The sequence below is a fragment of the Nylanderia fulva genome, unplaced genomic scaffold, assembly GCF_048542155.1.
Source record: "Nylanderia fulva isolate GAGA-0341 unplaced genomic scaffold, ASM4854215v1 Scaffold1, whole genome shotgun sequence".
Lineage (NCBI taxonomy): Eukaryota > Metazoa > Arthropoda > Insecta > Hymenoptera > Formicidae > Nylanderia > Nylanderia fulva.
The window spans coordinates 3977115-3992113 of NW_028189192.1; the positions used below are offsets into that span (position 1 = coordinate 3977115).

Sequence of the window (14999 nt, forward strand, 5' to 3'; positions counted from 1 at the left end):
CATCCCCTTGTATACGTCGAAAATTCGAATTTTTATATTGATTCGACACAATTGCGGGAAAAATAAAAACAAGTGCAGAAACGACCTTATTTTCGCTAAAACGTTCGAAGTTTGACCCGCGATTATCGACACGGCGTACGTGCATTTCCGTTTCCTCGATTCGCGCTGACCTCTTTTGTAACATCGTCGTTACATGATAGGCGTGGCCGGTGAGAGCGCGATTTGTGCAACCGAGGGTAGAGGTCCGAGAGTTGCGCAAGTTTTCATAATTATTAAAAATAAGATTATAAGAACACTTGTGTATATTGTCACGTTGGTATACATATGAATTAAAAATATCAGTTTTATGAAATTTTATGCAATTAATATACATATACAAATATATAGGTGTATATATATAAAGTTTCTCATTTTATATATTAAAGTACTATAACGAAAGATGATTGATCATCTGATTACTTTTATAATCAGATTTAATTATGTGAATATAATTATAAATTGTTTTTAAATAATGAAAAAATAATTGAAAAAATAAATTGATATATAAAAGTTACAAAAAAAAACAATATTATTATTAATTTATTTAAAAAAGTTATATTAATATTATATCATTTTTAATATGTTTGCAAAGCGTTTCACAAGAAGTTTCTTCTCAAAGTACAATACAATAGCGAGTTATGAATCAAAGCAAAATAAACGAGATGTAAATTGTTTTATGCAAAATGCATTTTTATCTATCCTTTTTAATGTAGAATAGAAAAAACTTCAAAACCATCAAGAGAACAATTACCGTTATCGCTCTCGATTCGAGTTTTTGCGAATATAGCAGCTGGGTACCTTACCGTTTTAAATCACAAATGTATGGTAAGTGCAAGCAAAAAAGAATCTCTTCAAAGAGCTTTAAAAGTAATGCGCCACATCGCCAATGCGCCTTTTTATGTTTTGTGTTGTGCAGAAGAAAAAGAGAAAAAAAGGGAGAAAAATTAAACAATAATAAAAGCGCCTTTTTTCATCATAAGAAAAAATTGATATTGTCATTTATATTTAATTTATGATTCTAAAATAGTTGTAATAAAATTTAAAAGAAATTATAATATATCTAAAATATTAATGCACTTTTAAAAATTTTGTCAATATTTTGAAAAGTGAGAAAAACATATATATTTGTTATAATTTTATATATTTTATTTTATTTTATCCTATTTTATCTTTTATTTAACTTGTTTTATTCTTCTTCAAGTTTAAAAATTGTGTTATGTAATTTTATTTAAAAAAAATATATATGCATGTAATACATACTATGTATGTATATACTATATGTACACGTGTATGTACACATATAATTGTCCTACTTATTGAAAATGAATATCTACTTTTCCAATTAGATCAATATTCACCATTGCATTCCACAGTCGACACATATATAGTCTCGCGTTTAATTACTAGAGTGCGCGTGTAATTAAATTTAATATTTAACACAGTGTGTGATTCTTAAGTGCAGAATGAAGCATTAATTTCGCAACGAGCATATATCAAATGAATTGATAAAATCTGCGATATAGTTTCGCAGTTATTTCCGACCCAGAATTATTTGATACTATAGCATGCAAGATTGGTGCAAGAAATCGAAGCCTTTGCGTGTATTATAGCCGTGCATATACATAGTATGAATGCAAACTGCGGCACAAAGGCATCATTGAGTGGTACTTGGATGTATCAGACTGATAAGGTCAACGAGTGCTTGGATAACTTACCTCCGAAGACGTCAAGTAGCAGAGCCTTGAGTCGGTGCTCTCCAACGAGGCTTGTTGAACGATTCCGTATCTGCCATCCCGGTCGGACATATAATCGGATCTGACGCTGTCCTGTCTGTCGAAAGTACCTCTGGAATACGCAACACATTCAATTCAATCTCACAGCATAGTACACAAATGTACGAAGTAGATATCTTTCAATTGGAATCTCTTTTACGATCTCTCCTTTAATTAAAGAAACTATTATAAAATTAATTTCTAAATAAATTACTTTTGTATCGAGTGTTAATTTTATTTTGCGTAGATATGTACGATTTTATTAGAAAGTAAAGTGAAATTTTAATTCTTTATATTATGCATGGAATTTATTTTTAAGATATTTTACAACACATTTCTATTTATATAATACTAAACATATACGTATGTATATAATAGTTACGATGGAGTTATATCAAAATTAATTGTAACAATAAATAAATCTAAAATTATTTATTAAAACTTTTAGTTAGAAATTAATATTTGCAATGTAATATAAAAGTTATTTTTTATGGCAGTATTCTTCTTAAAAAAGACAACAATTAGTAATGGAAAAAGAACTATCTTGTAATATTAAAACTATTTTCGGGCATATATTATAATAATACAGAGAGTATATATATAGTCGAGATGTACAGTAAAAGTAAGAGAGCGCCAAGACAATAGAAATATGGAAGACAATGCCAACAATATATAGGGCGACAAAAGATAGATTGTAGAAAACCTAGTGAACTGGAAATTAAAAAGGAATAAGTACGCATTGTGCCGAAAAAGAAGTTCGTATTTTTTTTAGCTTTGAATAATTATATTTTTACTGTCTTAAAAATATCAAAGTATTTTTGTATTTTACTTTAAAATAAAAATGTATATTATACAATAAAATATTGTATAAAAAATAATTTTTTTATTAAAAAATGGATATAAATTCAGTCTCAAGATAATTTTTCTTTTGTAACGAAATTAATCTTAATTTTGATCTTTTAATTTTCTCGCTGATTATATAAAATTATACATATAATTAAAAAGATTTACGATGTTAAACATAAAAATTGCAAAAATATATTTATTTTAACATTTACTTTTTCAAAACTTGCTAATGCTCTCTCTTCCTAGATATCTTTTTACTTATTTGTAATACGAAAACTTGTGACAACATTTTATCTCTTTTTTAAATGATATATACCTAGCAAAAATTCCAAATTTATTAAAAATTCTGTAGTTTATTAAGTGATTTATGTTGTGGAATTTTTCGAACATAAGACTCATTGATTTGATAACTTGATCCCGATGTAAGAGGAATCTACTTTCTTTACCTGTGTTCAAGAGAATCAGTTCGGTTGGATTTATAACCACTGTCGTTGAGGCTGCCCTCGTGTCTCAAAGATGGGAGAGAATCCCAGGGTGATTCTCTCTTGTATCCCGAATACCCTGGATTTATCGAACTCGAAGCGCCGGAGCCGAGAGTTGAGCTACCGGATTGCCATCCGTCAGAATGTCGAAACCATTGTGCACGTGCGGATTCCCCAATGCAGCTGGCGCATCTGCAACATTACGGGTTTTTTACAGATCAGTGTTATATACTATAATTTCAAATTTTTATAGTCTGAGGAACAATTATATAATTAATATGAGTCATTTAAAATAAATAAAATAATTATTTTCAATAAAATTATTTCACTAAAATACTTATATTCTAATAAAATTTCCATTATATAAATAAAATTATTATCATTAAAATAATAACCTTAAATAAAAATAATTATTTGTATATCAAATTGTATAATTAAATAATGTCAATAAAGCAAGATATTTTTTACGGGATTATAAAAGAAATGTTGCAAGTAATTTATTTAATTAATAATTCTGCTTAAGATAATTATTTTAATTAATAATTAATAATTTTAATTATAATAATTCAAGATTGAAATTTTTAAAATACGTTGAACTAATATTTGTCGTACGAGATATATATATTTCAATAGAGTATATTCTCGAAAAAAATCAATAAGTTATCGAAAAAATAGATTGTTATTTTGTAAAAAATACGAGTTGAAGAAGTTTAAATGCATATTCTGTATACACGGATGTGCAATACCGTGCAGGTATAGGCGAAAGATCCGCGGAGACTTTCTTCGCATCGTCCTCCTCTCCGAACGATTGGAACTTTACATGTTTCTTATTCCGAGACTGAGTTCCGGATTCATCATCCAGAACACGATAGAAAATTTTTTCCGGCAGCTTCGGCAGCTTCGGCATTTTCTTCGGTTCTCGTCGCCTCTCGAGCGATCGGTATCTGCGCTGAATACTGTATCGATAACTCATTGTTGCGATTATCAGTTTCGGATCGTGCGTTAGATCAGTATTTGTACTGCGATCACAATGGTGAGATGATCAGCTGGATAATCACTTTGACGTTTGCACTCGATAACGAAGGGATGATTATCGTCGGTCCATGGAAACGGTCGCTGTTTGCACTCGCACAGCAATGACAAAATAATTATTTCCTCGTTCCAATTTTCGCGCGACGGACAATCACGTGCGGCACGACTGAATAATTATTTTCATCGCACTCAAAGATATCAATGCGCTTGCATGTGCCAAGCGAAATAATTATTAATTTATGTTTTCACGCAACCCACAGCTGCGCTGATTATCCTCGTTAATTCAGATTGAAAATTATCCCCATTCGAGCCTTTAACGACGAGATGAATATCTCATCATCGTTTTTTTTTATCGTTTACAAAATTATTTGTATCTATAATTAGCAACAACGAGGCTAATATCTCCTTGAATTTGATTCTATAATTATCGACAACGAGATATAGGTATTATTTATCGAAGGACACAGCTGAGCAATTTAATATTTAAATGATATTTCTACAATGTTGATAATTTTTTTCAATTTGCTTTCTTCACTTTTCACATTCATCTATCACCACGCAAGTATCGCAGCGATTAAAGGTTGATCGATGATTTATTAACGTCTTTTTATACTTCACATTTACCATTTATCAGAAGTTTATGCGACACATAGTAACTGCACACAGCGCAACTTTATATCGTAATCGTTCGGATACCGATAATTCATCATCTCGCACTAGGAGAATAATATTCAAACGATGCAGGTATAATGAAGAAAATATACGCAATCCTCCGTGCAACCCTCGTTTTTATCACGAGGTATCTGATCTTTCAGGGATGCGCTTTGCACTTTCAGGATGCACCTCCAGGAACACACGCGAAATCTTGTCGTGCGTTTTTGTCGTTTCTTTCTTATTTACATGACTACGAGAAAGACACCCTTCTTCTCTTCGCTCTCTCCGTCCAGCTGAGAGTCGAAGCCCACTCGCGAGATTTCTATATTTACTACGATGCGGCTCGCCGCTGTCAGTCGCCGCCTTCGCTGACCCGTAATGCACAACGCGCCGGCGGCCGGGGGATGATGATGCATGCGCCGAGCGCTGTATCGAGAGGCGTACCTTCGAGATAGACTTCGATAGACACCACGCGACGCCCGTCGACGCGCGTCACCTATCGATATAGTTTCACGGCGCACGGTGTGATATTTTTTCTTCCTTTCTCTTTTTTTTTTATACCGCCCGCGCGAAGGCTATCGATAGACGATAACCACATCCGGTGATATTATCCAGGTCGCCCTTAATGGACGACGAGAAAGAGAGAGTACGTCACAGAGACCGCGGTTGCTCGTATGTGTACGATGATCGTAGGGCACGACTCTTTAAATGTCAAAGTCTCCCAACGACGAGTTTCGTGTCTTTTTTTGATGCAACACCCTTTGGGGTGCGAAGGGTCGCTGGCTATTATCGCGCGCGCGATCGCGTTAATTAACGTTGCACTATTTGCACGGCAGGTGTTTCAATGGAGCAGATAAAAAGCGTCGGTGAATCAATTCCATAATTAACGCGCATAACAATTTAAAAGATATTCAAGAAATATCATTAGACTAATTGAATATATGTCTTTGAAATTTTTTTATTTTCTTTTATTTGGTATAGAAATGATTTTATGTATAGAATCGTATTTAATCTAATATTTCATCATCTCATTCATCATCTCATATTTATTGTAAAAAATATTATTGAATTATCGAGTAAAAAAATAAGATTTTATAAAATTTTATACTATAAAAATTTAGGTTAAATTATTATATTCTTTAGAATTCAAAAATTACCTACAATTTTTATGTTCAAAATTTTATGTAAAGTATTTTTAAAATTGAGAAAACCTATATATTATTCTCTTGTCTGATTATAAAAATATGTTCGTATGAATGAGACGTGTGTAATATGTTTTGCATAATTCATTTATGCATTTTTAAATATAAAAAACGCAATAAATTTAATTGATGCCTAGAAAAATCTTTTACGAAATTCTAGTGTTAATGAAAATTTGAGCAGTAATTTACCTAGAATTGTAGTCGCTGAGATAGCCGCGATCTCGATCAGGATCTCGTTCTCGCTTCTCTCTCACTATCTCATTACGGTCGCTATAATAGCCATCTCGGCTATCCTTGCTGTTCTGTCTTTCATTGCAATAGCGATACGATAGCGGCAAAGTCGATGACTTATTGGAACTGGAACCTGCAATTGCGAATTTGATTGTGAATAGAAAATTGAAAATAGAAAATTCCATCAAAGTTTTTTCAATATATGTATGTTCAACTTACGTCTTCGTGAAACGTGAGGTGTACGCTGAACGTTCAACGGTATGTTTTCCGCAAATTCTGGAAAATGTAAAAAATTGTCCTTTCAATAAAATTAATATAAAATTAATTACTTTCAATGATTTTATTACTTTAATACATTGGAAAGGTTAAAGTTAAAGTTCAATTAATCTGTTCACTTGAAAAGAACAAGGGTCAGTGAGATAAAAATTATACGACAAAAAGAGAACTGTATTTCTCGATTATACTGAAATAACGTATAATTTATTCACGTGAAATTTAATGCAACGATAGCAAAACATTCGACAAATTTTACCAAAGGTTCTTTCATTTATTCAATTTTGCAAATAAAACTCTTATAAGTAAAACTCTATCCATTAGCCAGCAATGTAACTATTGAATAGAATAACATTTCATCTCATGAATAAAAAGTCAAAGATAATATTTCCAATTAAAATATATAAAAATCTATACATTCTTTATATAATTTTTTTACAGATACTAATTAATTTATAGATTTTATGTAGCTGCTAAAAGACGATTTATAATCAAAATCTAGTCTTTTTCGAATCAAAATTTAAACGGCGTCTCACCCAAGTTCTCCATGCTCTGCGTGAGCAGAGCTTCGAACGTACGCAGGCTGTAACTCTCCGCGTCCATACCCTTGGCCAGAGTGTTCCTGAGATGCATCTCGTACTCGAGGAGCAGCCGGCTGGTCGGGCTGCCCGGAGTCGACACCGACTGCATGTTCTGCTGCTGATATGTCTGGCCGCCGTTGCAACGACGGGAGTTGCAGTGATTCGGCTGCTCCATGTCGGAGTTGCCGTTCGACGAGCTCGGCGTGGTCGCGTAGCACTGGTTGTCGAAGATGACATTGTCCGAGGGCGGCGACATGTCACCTGTGCACCGATTACGTTCCGAATCTAAGTACGTCCTGCCTCTGCCGCCTGCGAGCAGAGAGGTGCAACCGAGAGTGCAGAATGGAATATGTGATGAGTCGTGCGGTGGTCCGCTGATGAACGGACGAAGGAGACGTTTATTAGTTTAGTCAAACTCGGCGAACGCGTAACTCGAGAAGTGGTCCATCCGAGAATGAGCCTGAATGAGGCTGCCGTAGAACTGAACGACCACGTTGTCGACCCTTAGTGCGCATGTTATGTAAGAAGGTTAAAAGCAAAACAAAATGTTAGAGGTGCCGCAAGTGGTGGTGGATGACCCCGTGACTTTCATCAGGGTGGAGCTCACCGACAACCACGTTGTCGCTCTGTGCGCATGTTAAGTTATGCCGAGGGTGTAGCTAAAGGTTAGAGATATACATCGAATAGACGTCAGAGATCAGTCGCTGGTTAATTTTAGGAAACTTCTTATGATGTTATGCGTTCGCCGGAATTAAATAGGGACAAACAAGAGCAATATCCTATAGGATCGATCATGCCATTTCCAGTATAAACTTTGTCATTTTTTTTAGAATTTTTTAAATTGTATTTAAATCTAATTGTTTTGTGCGGTAAATAAAAATCATTATGATATTATGTATCGTGTAGAAAAAACGCAGAAAAATTACTTTTTTATAAGAAAATTATATGATCGATCCTCTAGTCGTTTTCTAATGTTATCATTGTTAAAATGTTTGCATTTTGAATACATATTTTACCTTCAATTTTAGATTTAAAAAAAATTTTGTTTTAAACAATTTGAATATTCTACATATATATATTAACAATAAATTATATAAACAATGATAACATTATCCCATTAAGAATTAAATATATTCTACTGTATGTATATTAATAATATACATCATTATAATGTACACATTATTGTAATATATACATCAAATTTTAATATTTAAATATTAATTTAGATTAGCAGATTTCTTATAAATTTAAATAATTACATAACATTGCAAAGTAGGCATTTATCAATTGCAAATGTGTGGCGAGAATTTAAAATGGCAGGGCGATATTATGGAATAGTAAAAAAATGTTGTGTCTAAAAAATTGTGAATAAAGATTAATTAGTATACAATGAATTAATAAATGGGAAAAAATCATACCAGTATATTGCCGGCTCATATCATGGACGCTTCGGGATCCCTGAAACTTATTGTTGTAGGGCGCGCGATAGGGGTGCGCGTAATTCTCGTTGTCAACCTCCTGCATCATGTACTTCTGATTGTTATTGCTCGGATGGTAGTGATAACTGTGATGGCTGCTGTGACGTTTCCTCGTCATTTCCGGCGACGTTACCGGACTGTCAATGCTTGGCATTGGCTTCAGCATGCGCTTCAAGGTGTTCGAGTCAAGACTGATGCCGCCGTTTTGCGCGTTCTCGATCCGCATGTCATCGGTGCTCTTGCTCTTCGATCTGTGACCATGATTGTTATTGACGATATTGAAGAGATTACCGTTCTGCATCTCCAACTCGGTATAGTCGGCCGACTTGGTATGGTGCAGTTGCTCTTTGCGTAGATGCAATTTACTCTGTAGGGTACCACCAGCCTGGGTGCCCTCTGACTTCAGCATCTCGGTACCGTTCTGTTGCGTTGACGAGTCCTGACTCTGCTTCTGCTTCTTCGGCGATATCGTGGAACTTTTCTCGTCAGGACTGTCGATCTATTGAAATGGAATTAATAAATTAATAAATTCAAAATAATATTTTGTTCAATTTTTGTAATAGATATTCACTAAATTATAGTTTCTGTGAAATGTTATTTAATCTTTTATAATATTAATATATGTATTGTATGTGATATAAAGTAATATATATTATTACTAAAAAAAAAAAATATATATATATATATATATATATATAAATAATCAAAAATTGTTTTTCTAAAAAATTAATACTTTCTTAAAATGCTAAATATGGAATAAAAAGAATAATACATTTTACCATTGAAAAAATGCAATAAAACGTAAAATATATTCGTGTAGTAAGAATCTATGCCTCATTAAATTAAATTGGCAAATGAAGAATGAATGAACTATATCTGAAACAAAGAATAACAATAATTGTTTATTGTGATATTCTATGAATATCACAAATCTGTATAATTTTAAGCATTGATTCAGAAAAAAATGCATTATTATATTGCTATAATTGTACTTGCCTGCGATCCAACCGTAACAGTTCCAATTCCAATATTGGCAGTCTTCGGGGTTGTCTGACACGTTTCATTCTGTTTATCCTTCTGTTTGGCCGAGTCGCCAGCTTTTGGTGTTTTTCCGGGTGTCGCGCTAGGATTGTTGACGTTGTCGTAGAGAGATGCGCTGGATGTGGCCGCTGTTATCTTATCTCGTCCCGGCGTCATTTCCATCTCCGTAGATCGCGCCATGGTCCGTGGAAGCGTAGACGGTCCTGAAATAAAGTAGACAGATTTATTTTAGACAGATATTTATTAGTTTGCGTCTAAATCAAATTGCGCGAAATATTGTACATATGTATATCTTGTGTACCTATATAAAAAAATTTACATATTTATACGAAATGAGATTATCTAAATTAAATATATATATATATATATATATATATTGATTCAAAAATTTGATGTATTATTGTTTCTACAATAATTAAAAGACTGAAGAAATTAAAATTCGAAGATATAGGTATACTCTCTCGATCTTCTATTTTGCTCTTATCAAAATTAAACACATTACGAAAAAATTGGAAAATAAATGTGTATATATAAATTTAAAAAATAACAAAGAAAATATAGACTAGAAATATGTATATATGAATATATAAAGATATATTCTCTAGAAATCATACATACCGCACGGGCTTCGATATCTGGGATCCTGGCTACGTAGCCTGGCAAACTGTTCCGGCGTCATACAGGTACACTGAGGTTCTCTGGATCGGCTGGGTGAGGCCGGGGTCGACAGTGGCTTTCGGCGTGTTTTGATCTTCTGCTTGTTCGGTGGCTCGAGCTTCAACGAGTAAGAAGAGGACGCTTTCCTTGAAATCTTGAACGACGGTGACTGTATGGAAAATTAACTAGTGACTGCAAATGACCTAAGAAGTCGAATTGGACTTGTATCGGACTTGTTGTGTGTTGCCCCTAAACCATCTCCGCTCAACTTTCTCGCGTGCTACCCAATGGGAGAAAGGAAATAGGCGGAGAGACCTCGTGAGAGTGATAGCGAACAGGGTTGTGGCACGATGTACGTATAATGTAACGACATGCGTGTCGCGGGTGTAGTATCACTAAACTTACGCAGCATTCTCTGAATTGCTTTGCGTCTATGGGAGACGTAAAGTTCAGCCCCCATGTATCATTTGTGACTGTGTCCTTCCAGTAAACGAAGCATTCTGATGCTTGGCCGATGCGCGTACCTGAAACATAATTACACGATATTAATTGTTGCAAAATTTAACTTTCATTAAACTCGCCGAAATCGCGCTACTTTTATCGCCGCATTTTATCCCGAAAGTAAAATTAATTTGTAAAAATTATATTTTTTCTATATCATTATGGAAGTATCGTTCTTTGTTCTCTTACAAAAAATTAGCTTAATTTGAAAATTAGTTTAATTTGAATATTTTCTTGAATCATGATTTACCTGGTTGGACCAACCGCACATCTAGGATCTTATCGACCTGGCTGTTGTATGCGGTGATATGGAAGACGCATTCCGGCGAATCCTGGATGCAAGTGATGTTCACCGGGACCAGATCTTCGGACACCTGCTGCCACTTGACAGTGCCAGCTCCGCTCGAGTTTACATGGAACACTTCGGCCCACAGCCTAAAAACTCTCGTCATTACATCGTGTGTTGCGACAACATGATTATTGAACATCGACACACCGTTAAGGAAAATTTCTAAGGAAAGAACGTGTGATAAAATAGAATAGTTGTGGCACGAAACGAGAGAAGAGAAAAAGTAAAGATCTATCATTGAAAGTATTTGTGGTTATTATTGTTTTCGTTATAGATATAATATTAAAAGTACATAAAAAATATCATTACATTATATTGATCATAATATCGCACTGTATTTTGAAATGGAATCGTGCGAGGAAAATCACAATTGCATGTACGTTATATGCATACAATATCTACATTTAGATTACAATATCCGAATAAATATCGCGTAAAATCTTTCTGCATTAAAATTATGATCCATATAGATATTTATTATTTTGATTTTAAAACTTTAAAATATGGATAAAAAATTGGACGATATATAATCGAATTTTATTCATTGAACTAGATTAAATGTGGACAAAAAATAATGACACTCTGTGTTAAAAATACTAATCATGCGAAGCATAAATATGTATAGATGAAGTGTAAAGTAGAGTAGTAGAGATTACAGAAAAATAAAATAAATGTTCCATTCCACTTAATTTAAATGAAATTTAATTTATTAACGCAAATCGTATAATAAAAAAAATTAGTACTCCTATTATAGTCAAACACATGGAAAGCAGCACTTAATTTCTATTTAATTAAATAAAGAAATATACATCAAAATTACACTAACTACTATTACTCAAAATTAACTAAGCGTATCATATCTAACCAAGGAGAAGCTATTGCCCGTTGATGTACGAGCTACTAGTTTGATCAGCCACACAAAAAGTGGAAGAGAAAAGCGAAAGGACGGTCAGGGTTAAAGAAGTAAGCGCGAGCAAATAAGATAGCGAGAAAAAGAGACAGCGAGAGAGATAAAAGTGAAGAAAACGAATGAATAAGAGAAATGCAAGACAGTCTGGGAGACGTGAATAAAAAGCGACATCCCCGATATACATATAGCTACCGGCATATAACTGCAGAAGTATGTAGCCTCTCACCGTCAGACGCTACAAAATAATATATAAGTCCGGATCTGGATGTACTGCATTTTGTAGTAAACATTTCAGAGTATTTGCTAAAATAAGATCAATAATAAGATCGCGATGAAATATGTAACGATTACATTTAGGTGGAAAATTAAGATACATTAAAAATCTCATAAAAAATTTCACTTCCAAGTAAAAATAAGTCAATTTATCCATTATTATTTTCCTTCTTAATATTATATGTAATAAACCTGTCAGAATATTTAACATGTCAAAATTCAAGATTGCATAAATCAATAAAGCGTTTGAATAATTTAAATCGTAAGAACTTTTCTTATACATGTACGCGCAAAGAAAAGAGATTTCTCTCTAATAATTTCTTACAATAATATAATTATTATATTATGAAATTGCATTTATCATCTATTATATAATTCATGCGTAATTATCATGCAAAATTGCTGCAAAGATTCTGATTCCCGAGCAATGCTGCTGTTATCCATGCGGCGCATGAAAAATAGAAGCAAATAAAGGAAGAGAAAGAAAAAGGAAAAGAGAGAGAGAGCGAGAGAGAGAGAAAGAGAGAGTCAGCATAATGCATGTCAGTCAAGTGTGTACGAATGGTAATCATCGAAGAGAAAGAGTGGCAACATGGTTGAATGGAGAGTGATTGAATGGTTGAATGGTATGGTATGCGCACCTCTTCCTCTCTCTTAAGCTTCCGCACCTGAGCAAGTGGCCAGTGTCACCCCTGCGTCCTCCGCCGCCCATCCCGCCCCTGGCACCTTGCTGCCATGGGCTGTCCTCGTAACGATACGTCTTTGATCTGATCAGGGGTGCGCAACTGCAGGAAAGCTTGTTGCCCATTCTAACTGCTCTTATTCCGGCTTAGATCCTGCCACCTGCCTTGCCTTGCCCCGCCACCACCACCACCACCACTCTGCGTCACCACACCACCCTCTGTACTCGTGATGCTTGTTTGTGTTTCTGGCACGACACGCCTTAACACGTTCCTGGCCTCACGTATCTTTTCTTTTTCCCCCTCAGGTCCTCGGGATATCCGTCTGATCCCCCGTACTACTACGTCTATATATCTTTTTCTTTTTGTCTCGTTTTTTCTCTGTTTTTCTGTTCGCTTTATATCTCTCTCCGTTCCACCCTCTTCAATTCCTCTTTGACACACTTTCGCGGGGTTGGCTCTTATGGCTTGTCTGTGTCGACTTTTGGCACCGATTTTCAACGACGCCGACCACGGCTGACGATTTGGCGTTGCTTTTTTTTTCTTTGCGCGTGATCCTCGGATCGTGTGTGTTATTGGGAAGCACTGTGTGTAATAGGGAGGATCCCCAGTTAGCAGAGAGTAGGAGGAGGTATCTTTATTGTCACATCATTGCAGACGTCGCGAAAGTCATCAGCTTGTCTCTAGCATGATCGCTGCGAACATACGTGAGTCGATTAGCTATGAGAAACATATATATTTCAAACATTCGCATAATATACAAATCTTATTTACTTCACGTAGGAATATGTATACATATGAATTATATATCTTTTGTAAACATAGTTATCTTCAATGCAATTAAAACGCATATTTTAATTAAAACAATGTCATAAAATGAGATGCGAATTATCAGAAAATTTACACGAGTGCATAATGTTATGCAATATATCAATAACATATACATACATATATATATATACATATGTGTATATATATGTATGTATTTTATAACATGAAATAATAATATATTAAATTAATTTTTAAATTAACATAAAATTACATAAATATATAATATGTATATAAAAAACTAAGGAGATTTACGACGAGGCTGATCATATAAACGTCGCAATCACTCGAAGAAACAAACTCATCAATGGGATTTAAATAAATTGCAGGTTTAGTCAACGAGTTTATCAACGTATTGATTAATATCAATTTTTCAGCAAACTAATTTATAATCCTATGAATATCAATTAGCTTAAAACGCTTCGGGGATGCGGCCAGGGGTTCAATTAAATTCTGATAAAGTAAATCCAATGCTCTCGAGCGAACTTTCAAGCGGAAAGATATAAGCTATCGCTCTTGCAACCTCGTCGCAACTTTATTTCCCAATTAAACAGTTAAAATAAATCTAGCAACTCTCTCGTTGAACAACGATCTTTTCTCGCACGTCAGGGCTTCATTCACATTTCTCTCGATGGACTCTTTCGCAACGTGCAATCGATTACTGCGAGCATCGTCGTTGCGAGTGCTTCATTCTAATGTTTGGCTGAAGCCAGGAGAAGAGGTCAATAGCGTGAGATATTGTACAGATATGTCGCGGATAATAAAAGGGGTAGCGCCACCGGAGGGTTACTGAACCATCCCTGTCAGCCGCGTAATACATCATTTCTCCCGAAGATGCTCTGGACAATGCTCGCGACTATCCTAGGTCCTCGTAACGTTCATCTCGCAACATCCATCACGAGAAGATAGAGGATGATGTTCCGGGGGCTTTCTGGCTCGGACTATTCCTGCGAGAAACACCAACACACAGTTGGCTTCTATATTTTCAACCCTGTACTCGTTCTCCATAGTTGCATGTATAATAAAATTGGCACACGAACAATTACTCCCGGTGGTTCTAAAAATATGTTCAGCGTAAACGTCCAGCCACGTTGTAACATTAATCTTAATTTTAAAATTATCACGAGTGCGTCATTGTTACGATATAATAATTTTTTAAATAACTGTAGC

General features: G+C 34.5%; 1 protein-coding gene across 10 annotated transcripts in view; it reads right to left on the reverse strand.

Annotated features, from left to right (window-relative positions):
* The window catches only part of sif (guanine nucleotide exchange factor still life), a 43446-nt gene that overhangs the window by 24760 nt on the left and 3687 nt on the right, over nucleotides 1–14999 (reverse strand). For 5 of the 10 annotated variants that reach the window (XM_029299543.2, XM_029299539.2, XM_029299540.2 and 2 more), the window contains exons 2-12: nucleotides 12963–13696; nucleotides 11040–11224; nucleotides 10694–10812; nucleotides 10250–10457; nucleotides 9587–9834; nucleotides 8531–9089; nucleotides 7068–7421; nucleotides 6478–6534; nucleotides 6217–6391; nucleotides 3104–3331; nucleotides 1755–1884 (exon numbers count right to left, since the gene is read on the reverse strand). In XM_029299543.2, the coding sequence (XP_029155376.1) occupies nucleotides 1755–1884; nucleotides 3104–3331; nucleotides 6217–6391; nucleotides 6478–6534; nucleotides 7068–7421; nucleotides 8531–9089; nucleotides 9587–9834; nucleotides 10250–10457; nucleotides 10694–10812; nucleotides 11040–11224; nucleotides 12963–13129 (2430 nt within the window). In that variant the 5' untranslated portion in view covers nucleotides 13130–13696. Of the gene's footprint in view, nucleotides 1–1754; nucleotides 1885–3103; nucleotides 3332–3885; nucleotides 4108–6216; nucleotides 6392–6477; nucleotides 6535–7067; nucleotides 7422–8530; nucleotides 9090–9586; nucleotides 9835–10249; nucleotides 10458–10693; nucleotides 10813–11039; nucleotides 11225–12962; nucleotides 13697–14999 lie in introns of all 10 variants that reach the window. The other 5 variants (XM_029299544.2, XM_085480029.1, XM_085480026.1 and 2 more) reach the window with 4 other exon arrangements.